The sequence below is a fragment of the Salvelinus namaycush genome, chromosome 38 (assembly GCF_016432855.1).
Source record: "Salvelinus namaycush isolate Seneca chromosome 38, SaNama_1.0, whole genome shotgun sequence".
NCBI classification, from domain to species: Eukaryota; Metazoa; Chordata; class Actinopteri; order Salmoniformes; family Salmonidae; genus Salvelinus; species Salvelinus namaycush.
In genome coordinates, this window is record NC_052344.1 from 18,951,547 (window position 1) to 18,964,547 (window position 13,001).

Sequence of the window (13,001 nt, forward strand, 5' to 3'; positions counted from 1 at the left end):
CGCAGCTCTCCCCTCAGTGAACCCACACCGACTCTGTTTGCCTTGGCGGAACATGCCATCTTTTAGGAAGTATCACTTTGTCATCCAGAGTCTATTCAGTTTCAGACTGATGGTGAAAAGATCTCCACTCTGAATCATGTGTTGATATACAGCCGACGTGCATAATTGATTTTTTATAGTTTTTGCATATGCTCAGAGAGACAAAAGTGAGCTTTGTTACAATGCAACACTAATGTCTATGTCAGTGACACAAAGGTTTATTTTACAGGTCTGACCTTGCTGTGGATAGCTTACTGTGCTATAATTACATAATAGGGAGAATTGTGTGTTAATAAGATGCATTGCTGTAGAAAGTCTCCTGGACCTCTCAGTTTCATTACATCCGTTGGATATTCATACTTGACGTTCATTGATTGGTTTTCCCTTGCATCAAGCGAGAGGGACATGGTGATCAATTACACTCCAAATACTGATACAAGAAAGAAAACTGTTCACTTGGCTGTTTGTTTTTCTTCTTATGTTTGGTTGCCAAGCAACAGTGGTAAAAACATCTTCATGTTATTTTATTAATGGATGATATTCAAAGGTTTCTTAAAAGTGCCTGCAGAACATTCTGACATGAGCATGACAAATGGTATGAAATAAGTGCCCAGACGTTGTCATAATGTTGACAAGTGGTTTATTCAGCAGGAATGGTGAACAATCTGTCAGTATTTAAACATTTTCTACAGAAGGCAATCGAGCACCAGAAATAACAGTGCTGTAATTAAACAGTTTCTTAGATGATGGTGAGCTTTGGAATCCCATGGCAATCAATTCAAATGTTTTCCTATTCCAGAGCGCTTGATAGTGTCAAGTTCCTATATGTAATTCAAAATACAGTTTTCATTCCTGTTTGTGACATTGTATCTGCTAATTGTGAGATAAATGGTGACAAAGAATCAGTCAAAATAGTGTTTTGGGAGTCAGATAACTGGATTAAAAATCTAGATTCTATCATGCTCATAGCTTTACTCTGTTGCTGCCCCTCAAGAGGCCACCATTATTATCCTTTATGCCTGCATATTGGCAGTCCCACAAAGTCCCACGTGGTAAACTTCCATCTTCAGGTTTGTTTCAGGGAGAACTGCACTCTTATAAAAAAAGGTGCTATCTAGAACCTAAAAGAGTTCTTCGGCTGTCTCCATAGGAGAACCCGGTGAAGAACCCTTTTTGGTTCCAGGTAGAACCCTTTTGGTTCTACGAAAAACCCTTTCCACAGAGGGGTCTACCTGGAACCCAAAATGGACAGCCGAAGCCTAAGAGTGTAGAACTGAACTGGGGTCAGTCTGACCAGCGTATGCCTCAGGGGATGAATGAAACCTACACTTGTATTACTCAAGCGGCATTAGCATAGCTGAACAGCTGATCAGATGGATGGAGACATCGATCAAATGTAATAGCTTATGATTGACAGTTGTCAGTTACCTCAACTGTCTTTCATTAAATACAAAGCTGACAATGCATGTTGAATTAGATTGTGTCTTAATTGAGCTGAGATCTTTGGTATCAGTCTGGTGATATGGTACTGAAGGACAATCGTGCTGATAATAGGAACTCAACAACCTTGTTTTAAAACCACATACATGCATCTCTACCGAACGGTCAAATGGTATGCGGCCATAGAGGTCATCCTGGCTTTCAATTCACCTGACAATATCGTCCGTGGCTGTATGTGAACGGACAAGATGGAGTCCTAATCTTAACCACTACATCGTATTGTATGTGGTGATGATTACAGCTGTGGGTTGCTGATAGATGTAAGGATATAAGTACCACATTAATACTTTAGGTCAGACTGTCATTTTAATATTTTTTTGGATCATTTCTATCCCATTTTATTGATGTCCAAATGCATCAACAGCCCAAAATTGTAAAAGGTTGTAATAAATAAAACGTGTTACTTTGTGGGGAGCTGAGAACCAGATCTGATTCGCTGTGTCACTTAAGCTCTTTAACACATGGGCATGGTTTTACAAAACAAATCATTCAACCTTAATCATACATATTTGTAAGCGTTAATGCCTTGGCTTTCTGATCATGGTGCGTTTACATACATTTCGTTCAGGACAAACAAAAGTACACTATGACTTTTAACACCTTAATATTATTGAAGGATCACAGTTCACAGTGCTTTTTGTCAAGTTATTTGGCATAGGGATCTATATTGAGTAACAATAATTTAAAAACAGTAGAAAAAATAGCGTTTTGCCTTCTTGGGACCACAACATGATACTTTTTTCCATGCATTCACAGATTTCACACAAAGACATTTGCTCGCTTATACTACTACCTTATTGAAATTGCTTACAAATAAAAACACTATTAATAAAATGGTGGCCACAAGGCTGTGCAAAAGGGACGACCTCCAACGATAAGCTTTGCCATCTCTCTTTCTCTTCCTGTTTTAGCCCACCGTTGCAAGTAACAAACTACAAAATAGCACCATTATACAGTGGATAGGATTTTCTTAATACGGTTTTGCTATATGATACCATCATGTACAATGATAGTAGAAGAATGCATAGGATAACATAAATGGGAGTATTGGTTGATTATACACTGACAGAGGAGGAAGAGATGTGATGGGTTGTCAGGTTGCTGAAATGGTACATTAAGACTGTCAAGCATCCAGATTGTGCAAACAGCCATTACTCTCTGTAGTCCTGACGCAAACACAGGAATTCTCAGAACATGGTCTGATGGAACCAGTGTGTGAACCTTGCTCACAGTAGCAGAGCTCTGAGTGGCTTAGCTACAAAACGGACTGTGTGTGTGTGTGTGCGCAGCATTTTTCAACTGCAGTCCTGTTTGTAGGTGTGTGTTTCTGTGTTTCTAACAGTATTTGAGTTGCATATCATTCACTTGAGTGAACTACATGTGTTGCTGTTCATTTTATCACCTTTTTTAATGAAAAATCCATGCAGTCCATGTTCATACAGAAGAAGCAAATGTCCCTCCCTAAGCTAACAAAATAAAAGAATGCAGGCCAAGTGAAATCAATCATTAATCGTCTTCCTGTAGCTGGCTATTTTTAGCACCCCTCTGTCCTGTCCTCTGCATTAGAATCCATTTTTAATCAGACCACATATTAGACCCAGAGAATCTACGGTGAGTCTTTACAAATTAAATATAAATTGAATCTCCTCAAAACTTTCTGTTTACAGTACAGAATATGATATTACTGTCAGTTTCACTAGAATGGCTTAGCAGTACAAGAAGATTGTATCATCAGAATAGGTCTCTGGTCATGTTGTTGCCTCAAAGCCAGGTTCTTATGTTATGGTTGCATGTAATACGCTTATTGTCTGTTGAAGCAGACAATAGTAAATAAATAGCCTTAATGAAACACGTGACAACTGTGAAATCATCTTTTGGCCAGAACTGACTGAAGCTGAAATAACGTTATATTGAGGTTCTAATATATTTTCAAAGCAGTGGTTGTTAGATGAGAATGGGTGGGTTACTTATCCAATAGCCCGACTACTTTGCATGGCCCAACCTCTCAGTGTAAAGCTTCAACTCTTTCAGAGTTCAGGTAAAGAGGATGAACCATTGGCTCCCATAGACAGACAGGTAAAACATGTCTGCTGGCTGCCTTCCTATTGGCTGTATGTAACACAGCCTATCAGAGGCCACCAGGGACACTATAGCTCAGCTCACACATGGAGGTATAAGAAGAAGAAGCTCTTTGATGTGTAAGCAGCTAAACTAGTCTGTTACATTGGTTTGACATGGAATATAATTCCTTCCAATATGAAATGGTGCAGTGTATAAAATAATAAAAATACCTCTCATATAACCCCAGCACTTTAACTCTCAGCTAGAGACATTACACACAAAGCTTATTACCATTAGCTTAGTACCATTATCCACCTTTTGTTGTTTTACAGTGAACCATTCCACAGAGGCACCAGGTAAGGGCACACCCTTCTCTCATCCCTGTCCGCCTGTCCGTTAGCTTCTGTCTTCTTCTACATTCGGTAGTTCCTTCCCCCTGTGTTTCCTCGACTTGAGTTCTTCTGATGTACCTCCTGAAAAGGGTGGAGGGGGAACAGATTTTTAGGAGGAGAAACATTAGATAAGTGGATTAGGAGAGTGGGAAAAAAACAGCTTTGAGTCAAAACCCAGTGCCTGTGTCTAGAACAACACAGCTGTACAATTAATGGATGATGATTTCATAACCTTTTGCTATAGTGAAAGAGCCACAAACAGTACAGTATCGAGTATCCTCCCTACCAGAGCTGATAGGTCATATTTAAACCACAAGCCACCAGAGCGGCACTGACATTCAACACACTGTCCCTCTGCACATGAATAAATCAATGTGATTATATGCATGCCGTTACCCTCTGTAACTAGCATGCCACAAATCTGTTGCAATCTGAGGACCAGAGTTTCAGCACAAAATGTACAGTATGAAAGTAGAATCTGTCTGGGAGAGAGAGTGCCATGGGTCTACCACAAAAACCACTTAGTCCTCCGCCCCTTCGCTAATGGCTTTCTTTTTTAAGAGGAGAGTTGTAAAATGCACCAAGTCCAAGCTTAAAAGGATGACATGGACACACAGGTGGAATTGGGAAACTAAGGGAGAGGAAAGAAACATTTCTTCTGGTTGGGTTGACTACTTTGGTTGGACTGGGCTTGATTACTAATTAAATTCTGTGCTTGTATTTCCTTCCCTCTCACAAAAAGGTCAATATATGCTGACTGTATTCTGTTGTAACCTGGCCAAGGAGTCATTGATTTTGTATCTACTAAACGAAGGTATAAACAGCTACGTATAACAATGACAAGTATGCATCACATATGATGGTAGTCATGGCACCAATCATGGCATGCTATATTCTATACTGAACAAAAATATAAACACAACATGTAAAGTGTTGGTCATTAGCTGAAATAAAAGATCCCAGACATTTTCCATATGCACAAAAAGCGTATTTCTCTCACATTTGGCCCACAAATTTGTTTACATCCCTGTCAGTGATCATTTCTCCTTTGCCAAGATAATCCATCCACCTGACAGGTGTGGCATATCAAGAAGTTGATTAAACAGCATGATCATTACACAGGTACACCTTGTGCTGGGGACAATAAAAGGCAACTCTAAAATGTGCAGTTTTGTCACACAACACAATGCTACAGATGTCTCAAGTTTTGAGGGAGCATGCAATTGGCATGCTGACTGCAGGAATGTTCACCAGAGCTGTTGCCAGAGAGTTGAATGTTAATTTCTCAAATTCTTTTGCTTTAGAGAATTTGGCAGTGTGTCCAACCGGCATCACAACCGCAGACCACGTGTAACCACGCCAGCCCAGGACATCCATATCTGGCTTCTTCACCTGCGGCCACCCAGACAGCTGATGAAACTGTGGGTTTGCACAACCGAAGAATTTATGCACAACTGTCAGAAACCATCTCAGGGAAGCTCATCTGCGTGCTCTTCGTCCTCACCACGGTCTTGACCTGGCTGCAGTTTGGCATCGTAACCGACCTCAGTGGTCAAATGATCACCTTCGATGGCCATTGGCACGCTGGAAAAGTGTGCTCTTCACAGATGAATCCCGGTTTCAACTGTACTGGGCAGATGGCAGACAGTGTGTATGTCGATGTGTGGGTGAGCGGTTTGCGCGGATGTCAACGTTGTGAACAGAGTTCCCCATGGTGGCGGTGGAGTTATGGTATGGGTAGGCATAAGCTACGGACACAATTCCCTATTATTGATGGCAATTTGCATAGAGATACCGTGACGAGATCCTGAGGCCCATTGTCGTGCCATTCATCTACCGCCATGACCTCATGTTTCAGCATGATAATCTATGGCCCCATGACGCAAGGATCTACACAATTCCTGGAAGCTGAAAATGTCCCAGTTCTTCCATGGCCTGCATACTCACAAGACATGTCACCCATTGAGCATGTTTGGGATGCTCTGGATTGACGTGTACCACAGCATGTTCCAGTTCACGCCAATATCCAGCAACTTCGCACAGCCATTGAAGAGGAGTGGGACAACATTCCACAGGGCACAATCAACAGCTTGAACAACTCTACCAGAAGGAGATGTGTCGCGCTGCGTGAGGCAAATATTGGTCACATCAGATACTGACTGGTTTTCTGATCCACACCCCTACCTTTTCTTTAGGATATCTTTATTCCCAGTCATATGATATCCATAGATTAGGGCCTAATTTATTTATTTAAATTGACTTATTTCCTTATATGAATTGTAACTCTTGAGTTAAGTCTTAGAAATTGTTGCATGTTGCGTTTATATTTTTGTTCTGTGTAGTTATAGTAGGAAAGTACCACTGCAGTAGTGAAGGACAAACAGCCTACCTTGCAAGATGTGTGACTATGCCCAGATAAAGGTTTCTGTCAGGAAAAATAATAAAACCGTTCAGATATGACACATTTGCTTTCCACTGTGGTAGTTTATTGTCCACAATGGAATAGTTAGCCACTCTCTAAGGGGTAAAAGTAAGTTATTGGTGTTTTCTGTCCTCATCATCAAGACTTAGCCTTAACGTCTTAACTTGGAGTGCATGCTCTGGAAAAAGCCTGACACACAGTGTCTTCGGAAATTATTCAGACACCTTGACTTTTTCCAAATTTTGTTACGTTACAATCTGTAACAACGTGTGTGTAGGTGGCAGGGAAGTCAGGCGCAGGAGAATCGAACTTGGTATAAATGGAGTTGTTTAATAAACTTAACAAAAAACTCCAAAACCAAAATACAACATAAATAAAAGTGGGTACAATAACCTGTCGCGCACCAATACACAATACACGAACATACAAACAAACAATCTCTGACAAGGACATGATGGGAAACAGAGGGTTAAATACACAACATGTAATTGATGGGATTGGAACCAGGTGTGAAGGAAGACAAGACAAAACCAATGGAAAATGAAAAATGGATCAGTGATGGCTAGAAGATCGGTGACGTCGACCGCCGAACACCGCCCGAACAAGTCGTGACACAATCTTATTTTAAAATGTATTAAATAAAAAAATGTCCTCCGCAATCTACACACAATACGCCTTAATGACAAAGCAAAGACAGCCTTTTAGAAATGTTTGCAAATTTATCCGAAATTAAAAACATAAATATTTTATTTACATAAGTATTCAGACCCTTTGCTATGAGACTTGAAATTGAGCTCAGATGCATCCTGTTTCCATTGATCATCCTTGAGATGTTTCTACAACTTGATTGGAGTCCACCTGTGGTAAATTCAATTGATTTGGACATGATTTCAAAAGGCACACACCTGTCTACACAAGGTCCCACAGTTGACAGTGCATGTCAGAGCAAAAACAAAGCCATGAGGTCAAAGGAATTGTCCGTAGAGCTCCGAGACAGGGTTGTGTTGAGACACAGATCTGGGGAAGGGTACCAAGAAATGTCTGCAGCATTGAAGGTCCCCAAGAACCTTCAATGCTCCCGAGTGGCGCAGCGGTCAAAGGCACTGCATCTCAGTGCTAGAGGCGTCACTACAGACCCTGGTTCGGTCCCAGGCAGTTTCACAATTGACCGTGATTGAGAGTCCCATAGGGCGGCGCACAATTGGCCCAGCGTCGTCCGGGTTAGGGGAGGGTTTGACCAGGGTAGGCCGTCAGTGTAAAATAAGTATTTGTTCTTAACTGACTTGCCTAGTTAAATAAAATTATTTAAATAAGAACACAGTGGCCTCCATCATTCTTAAATGGAAGAAGTTTGGAACCAGCAAGACTCTTGTTAGAGCTGGCTGCCCGGCCAAACTAAGCAATAGGGGGAGAAGGGCCTTGGTCAGGGAAGTGACCAAGAACCTGATGGTCACTCTGACAGAGCTCTAGAGTTCCTCTGTGGAGATGGGAGAACCTTCCAGAAGGACAACTATTTCTGCAGCACTCCACCAATCAGGCCTTTATGGTATAGTGGCCAGATGGAGGCCACTCCTCAGTAAAAGGCACATGACAGCCATTTTGGAGTTTGCTAAAAGGCACCTAAAGACTCTCAGATCATGAGATACATGATTGGCATGAATGCCAAGCGTCATGTCTGGAGGAAATCTGGCACCAACCCTACGGTGAAGCATGGTGGTGGCAGCATCATGCTGTGGGGATTTTTTTCAGCAGCATGGACTGGGAGACTAGTCAGGATCAAGGCAAAGATGAACGGAACAAAGTACAGAGAGATCTTTGATGAAAACCTGCTACAGAGCGCTCAGGACTTCAGACTGGGGTGAAGGTTCATCTTCCAATAGGACAACAACCCTAAGCACACAGCCAATACAACACAGGAGTGGCTTCGGGACAAGTCTCTGAATGTCCTTGAGTGGCCCAGCCAGAGCCCAGATTTGAACCCGATCGAACATTTCTGAAGAGACCTGAAAATAACTGTGCAGCAACGCTCTCCATCCAACCTGACAGAGCTTGAGAGGATCTGCAGAGAAGAATGGGAGAAACTCCCCAAATACAGGTGTGCCAACCTTGTAGCGTCATACCCAAGAATACTCGTGGCTGTAATCGCCACCAAAGGTGCTTCAACAAAGTACTGAGTAAAGGATCTGAATAGTTATGTAAATTTGATATTTTTAGTTTCATATTTAATTTTGGGGTATTTTGTGTAGATTAATGAGGGGAAAAAACAATTTAATGAATTTTATAATAAGGCTGTAACGTAACAAAATGTGGAAAAGGTAAAGTGGTCTGAATACTTTCTGAATGCACTGTATGATCTAACAATCAAATATACTGAAAGACCCACTACAATGTTCTATATCTATGTCCATTCTGTTTCGCTGATGTCAACTGTGTATGCTCTTATAATGTATATCTGTTTGGTGCTGTGCTCACCTTCTTGGTTTTTGTCTTGTCTGGGTGCTGTGCTGTCCTACGCTCTGTGCCTCTGTCCACGTTTTGCACTGCAGTACTAACCTTAGGTGTTCTTGGCATGTCTGTGTGGCGCTGTGCGCGCACAGAGCGAGCTGCCTTGCCAGACTTGACAGGGGCACAGTACATTTCGAGCCGCCGCAGCTCGCAACTCTGGAAGCAGCACTCGTCCACAATACCACGGTTATGTGACCGCCGTGAACTGGGGCCATAGCCCGTTGGTTTACCTGGAGAGACAGAAAGAAGAATTTGTGTTACTACATGTGAAGGCGTAAAGAGCATGTAGAGAGCATGTAGAGAGCATGTAGAGAGCATGTAGAGAGCATGCAAAAATCATGAAAAGAGCATGCAGAGAGCATGTAAAGAGCAAGGATAGCTGTTTTTCCAGATTGTTCTGTAAGTAAATAAAAAAGATAACTGAAGACAGCTTGTTGTTTATGTTTATACATTTTGGACTTCCATGTATGTTTGTCTTCGTGTTATAGGTCGAAGTTAAACGTTGACGTAAAAGTAGAGGTCATAGGCATGTTAAGTGTTGTGTCACGGGTGTGTTAAGTCAACCACAGGTGCTTTTAAAGAGCCAATGGAATCATATACAACATAACCCATTACAGTCTTGGATATGGACCAACTTCTTTAGTGCAGATGTCCTGGAAGGTCTTATATCTGTGAGCTGAATTAATGCAAAGAGCAGTAATAATTTGTGGCTGTGCGCCAGGCCCTGGGCCCTGTAATAGCTGAGTGCTAACGGCCAGGTTGTGGACTTGATTATTCTGATATATGGACAGCGTTAATATCATTGATTTCTTCACTGCAAAATGTACAGGGTATCGCATTGCACTGTGCGGACTCTTTTTGGCAGCCGTGAGGCAGTAAAAAAGGTCACGGTCACCGTAACATTGAGAATATCACGTTCGGACGTTTTAGACCCATTAGGCCAAACCTCAACCCCTCGGGGCCCATCAGCCTGCAGAGAAAGCAGGCCCAGGTCTAAGCCACACCCTCTGGCGGCCTGGTTGGTCGTTTCATTCACATTTTCACCTGGCAACCCAGCAGCCCTTTATTGCTAACAATCTCAGAGCCAGTTGAACTCTGGATACTGTGGATGCTGTTACAATGCAGCCATGCTGTTGTTTACTAACAACTATGTGGCTTTCCTGAGACACGACGAGACTCATAGTTCCCATACGTGAAAAAGATAGGCAGTTGGTGGCACCTAAATTGTGTGGTAGGGTCATAGTAATGGCAGGAAGAGAATAAATGAAATGGTATCAAACACATCACACACATTGTTTCCATGTGTTCGATATCAGTCCATTCACTACATTCCAGACATTATTATTAGTCGTCCAACCCTCACCAGCCTCCTGTGGTGCAAAGCCAGAGAGGCTCACTTGGAGGTCTGGTGCTCTTCAGTATGAATTGGAATCTGAGCACTTCTCTGAGAACCCAAGTCACCTTCTACAGCACATATGTCAGAGTCAAGGCCCGCGGGCCACATCCGGCCCGCGAGAAGGTTTTTTACGGCCCCTGGGATGATCTTGATTTATTATTAGAACCGGCCCGCAGACCGCAGCAAGCCGGCAGCCCGCAGATCTTTTACACGCACCAATACTACATTTTCCACAATGCAACGGTGACGCACCGAGCAGTAGGCTGCTTCATTTCAATATTTATTGGCACAGCAGTCGTCAGCATCACAGTAAAATTAACTTTCAGATACCCATCAAAAATGGCAAAACGGAAGGTGGACACTGAGAACCGGGGGTTTCAAACAAGGTGGGAGTCGGAGTATATGTTCACGGAGGTAGCTGGAAAACCTGTGTGTCTTCTGTGTGGAGAAAGTGTGGCGGTACTGAAAGAGTATAATCTGAGACGACATTATGAAACGAAACACGCGGACAAAAACAAGAATATGGACATGGAACAAAGGCTACAAAAGGCAGAGGAATTAAAACGAGGCCTCAAATCTCGACAGGCTCTGTTCAAAAAAGCCAAATCACAAGGCCAGGCTGCTGTCAAGGCCAGTTTTATTTTGGCAGAAGAGATCGCTAAATCAGCCCGGCCATTTACGGAGGGGGATTTCATCAAAAACTGCATGATTAAAGTTTGTGACGAAGTTTGCCCAGAAAAAAGGCAACTCTTTTTAAATGTGAGTATGAGCAGAAACACCATTGCCGAGAGAGTAGACCAGTTGTCCATCAATCTAAAAGAGCAGCTTGTGAAAAAGGGAAAAGATTTCATTGCATATTCCTTGGCTGTGGATGAGAGCACCGACATTTCTGACATTGCCCAGTTGTCAATTTTCATCCGCGGAGTGGACTCCAGCCTAAGCGTGACAGAGGAGTTTTTGGCTTTACGTCCTATGCATGGCACAACTACGGGGCATGATTTGTATGAAGAGGTGTCAAGATGTGTAAATGAGATGGAGCTGCCTTGGGAAAAACTCGTGGGTTTGACAACCGACGGAGCACCTGCGATGTGTGGACACAGGAGCGGACTGGTGGCGAAGATACGGGAAAAGATGCAAGAGGAAAACGCGACAGGTGAGCTGACAGCTTATCATTGTATCATACACCAGGAAGCGTTGTGCGGTAAAGCCTTGAAAATGGAGCATGTAATGAGCATCATCACGCGCACAGTTAACTTTATCAGAGCCAAAGGTTTGAATCACCGCCAGTTCAAGGCATTTCTGACGGAGTTAGAAACGGAGCATGGTGATTTGCCTTATCACACAGAGGTGCGATGGCTAAGCCAGGGAAAGGTGCTTCAAAGATGTTTCGAGCTTCGTGAGGAGATTTGTCTGTTCTTGGACAGCAAAGGGAAAGACACAACACAACTCCGAGACGAAATGTTTCTGTGTGAAATGGCTTTTCTGTGTGACATTACGAGTCATCTGAATGCAATGAACTTGCAGCTGCAGGGTCGGGATCATGTCATCTCTGATATGTACAGTACAGTGAAGGCATTTAAAACCAAACTGACTCTGTGGGAGACGCAGATGCGGAAAGAAAATTTGAGCCACTTTCCCAGCTGCCAGACCATGAAAGAGAAGCTCTCTACCAGTGCGTTCCCGAGCGCACAGTTGGCTGATAAAATAGGTATGCTTGCCGCTGACTTTCGACGCCGATTTGCTGACTTTGAAGCACAAAAAAGCAGGTTGGAACTGCTCGGTAACCCATTTGCTGTTGACGTGGAAAGCTCACCACCAAACCTCCAAATGGAGTTGATTGACCTCCAATGCAATGATGCACTGAGGGCAAAATATGCGGCAGTGGGTGCTGCGGAGTTCGCCCGTTTCCTCCCCGACACAATGCCCCAGCTGCGCATCCAGGCTGCTCAAACGTTGTCTATGTTTGGCAGCACATACCTGTGTGAACAACTGTTTTCTTTGATGAACCTGAACAAAACATCACACAGAAGTCGACTTACTGCTGAACACCTCCACTCAATTCTGAGGATTTCCTCAGCTCAGAGCCTTACCCCGAACATTGATGAACTTGTGGAAAAGATGGGACACCACCAAGTATCACCCTCAACCTCAAACAAGTGAACATTACTGTGCAATCACATATTTAGAGTTTTTACTCAGTTCAAGTTTAAAAGTTAAAGTTTAATATTTGTTTTCACTGCATGTTACTTCTCCTTAAACAAAGTGTTGTTTTTGATTAATAGATTTTTGCACTTTATTTTATTGTATTTCAATCCAATTATATTTTAAAAATATTTCAGTTGAGTGGATGATAGAAAATTGCTATTATTGTTTTTTTCTTTGAAGTAAATTTAGCCCACTTTTGCTAAAATAGAAAATATAGGCTACTGATGGTGCCTTGAATACCGGTTTCTTTCATTTAATGTTCATGTTATGGGGATTTTTATATAAAGGAAATTTGTCTTTTGTGTCTGTTGAAAATTAAAGATTACTGACAGAGCCATAAGAAAATATTGCTTTATTTATCTGATCATATTGGAATATATTTGTTAGGTTTTCAGTAGGTTCAATTAGGTTCACTAGACTATATGCGTCATTTAAAAATTTTTCAATGAACATTCGAACAGTCCGGCCCTCGGCTTGTAGC

General features: G+C 42.4%; 1 protein-coding gene across 3 annotated transcripts in view; it reads right to left on the reverse strand.

Moving 5' to 3' along the window:
* Positions 1 to 662: 662 nt before the first annotated feature.
* Positions 663 to 13,001, reverse strand: part of LOC120031740 (insulin-like growth factor I) — a 28,010-nt gene continuing 15,671 nt past the window's right edge. The window contains exons 3-5 of one of the 3 annotated variants that reach the window (XM_038977529.1): positions 8,887 to 9,149; positions 6,382 to 6,417; positions 663 to 4,073 (exon numbers count right to left, since the gene is read on the reverse strand). In XM_038977529.1, coding sequence (XP_038833457.1) covers positions 4,014 to 4,073; positions 6,382 to 6,417; positions 8,887 to 9,149 — 359 coding nt within the window. In that variant the 3' untranslated portion in view covers positions 663 to 4,013. The remainder of the gene's footprint in view (positions 4,074 to 6,381; positions 6,418 to 8,886; positions 9,150 to 13,001) is intronic. The other 2 variants (XM_038977530.1, XM_038977531.1) reach the window with 2 other exon arrangements.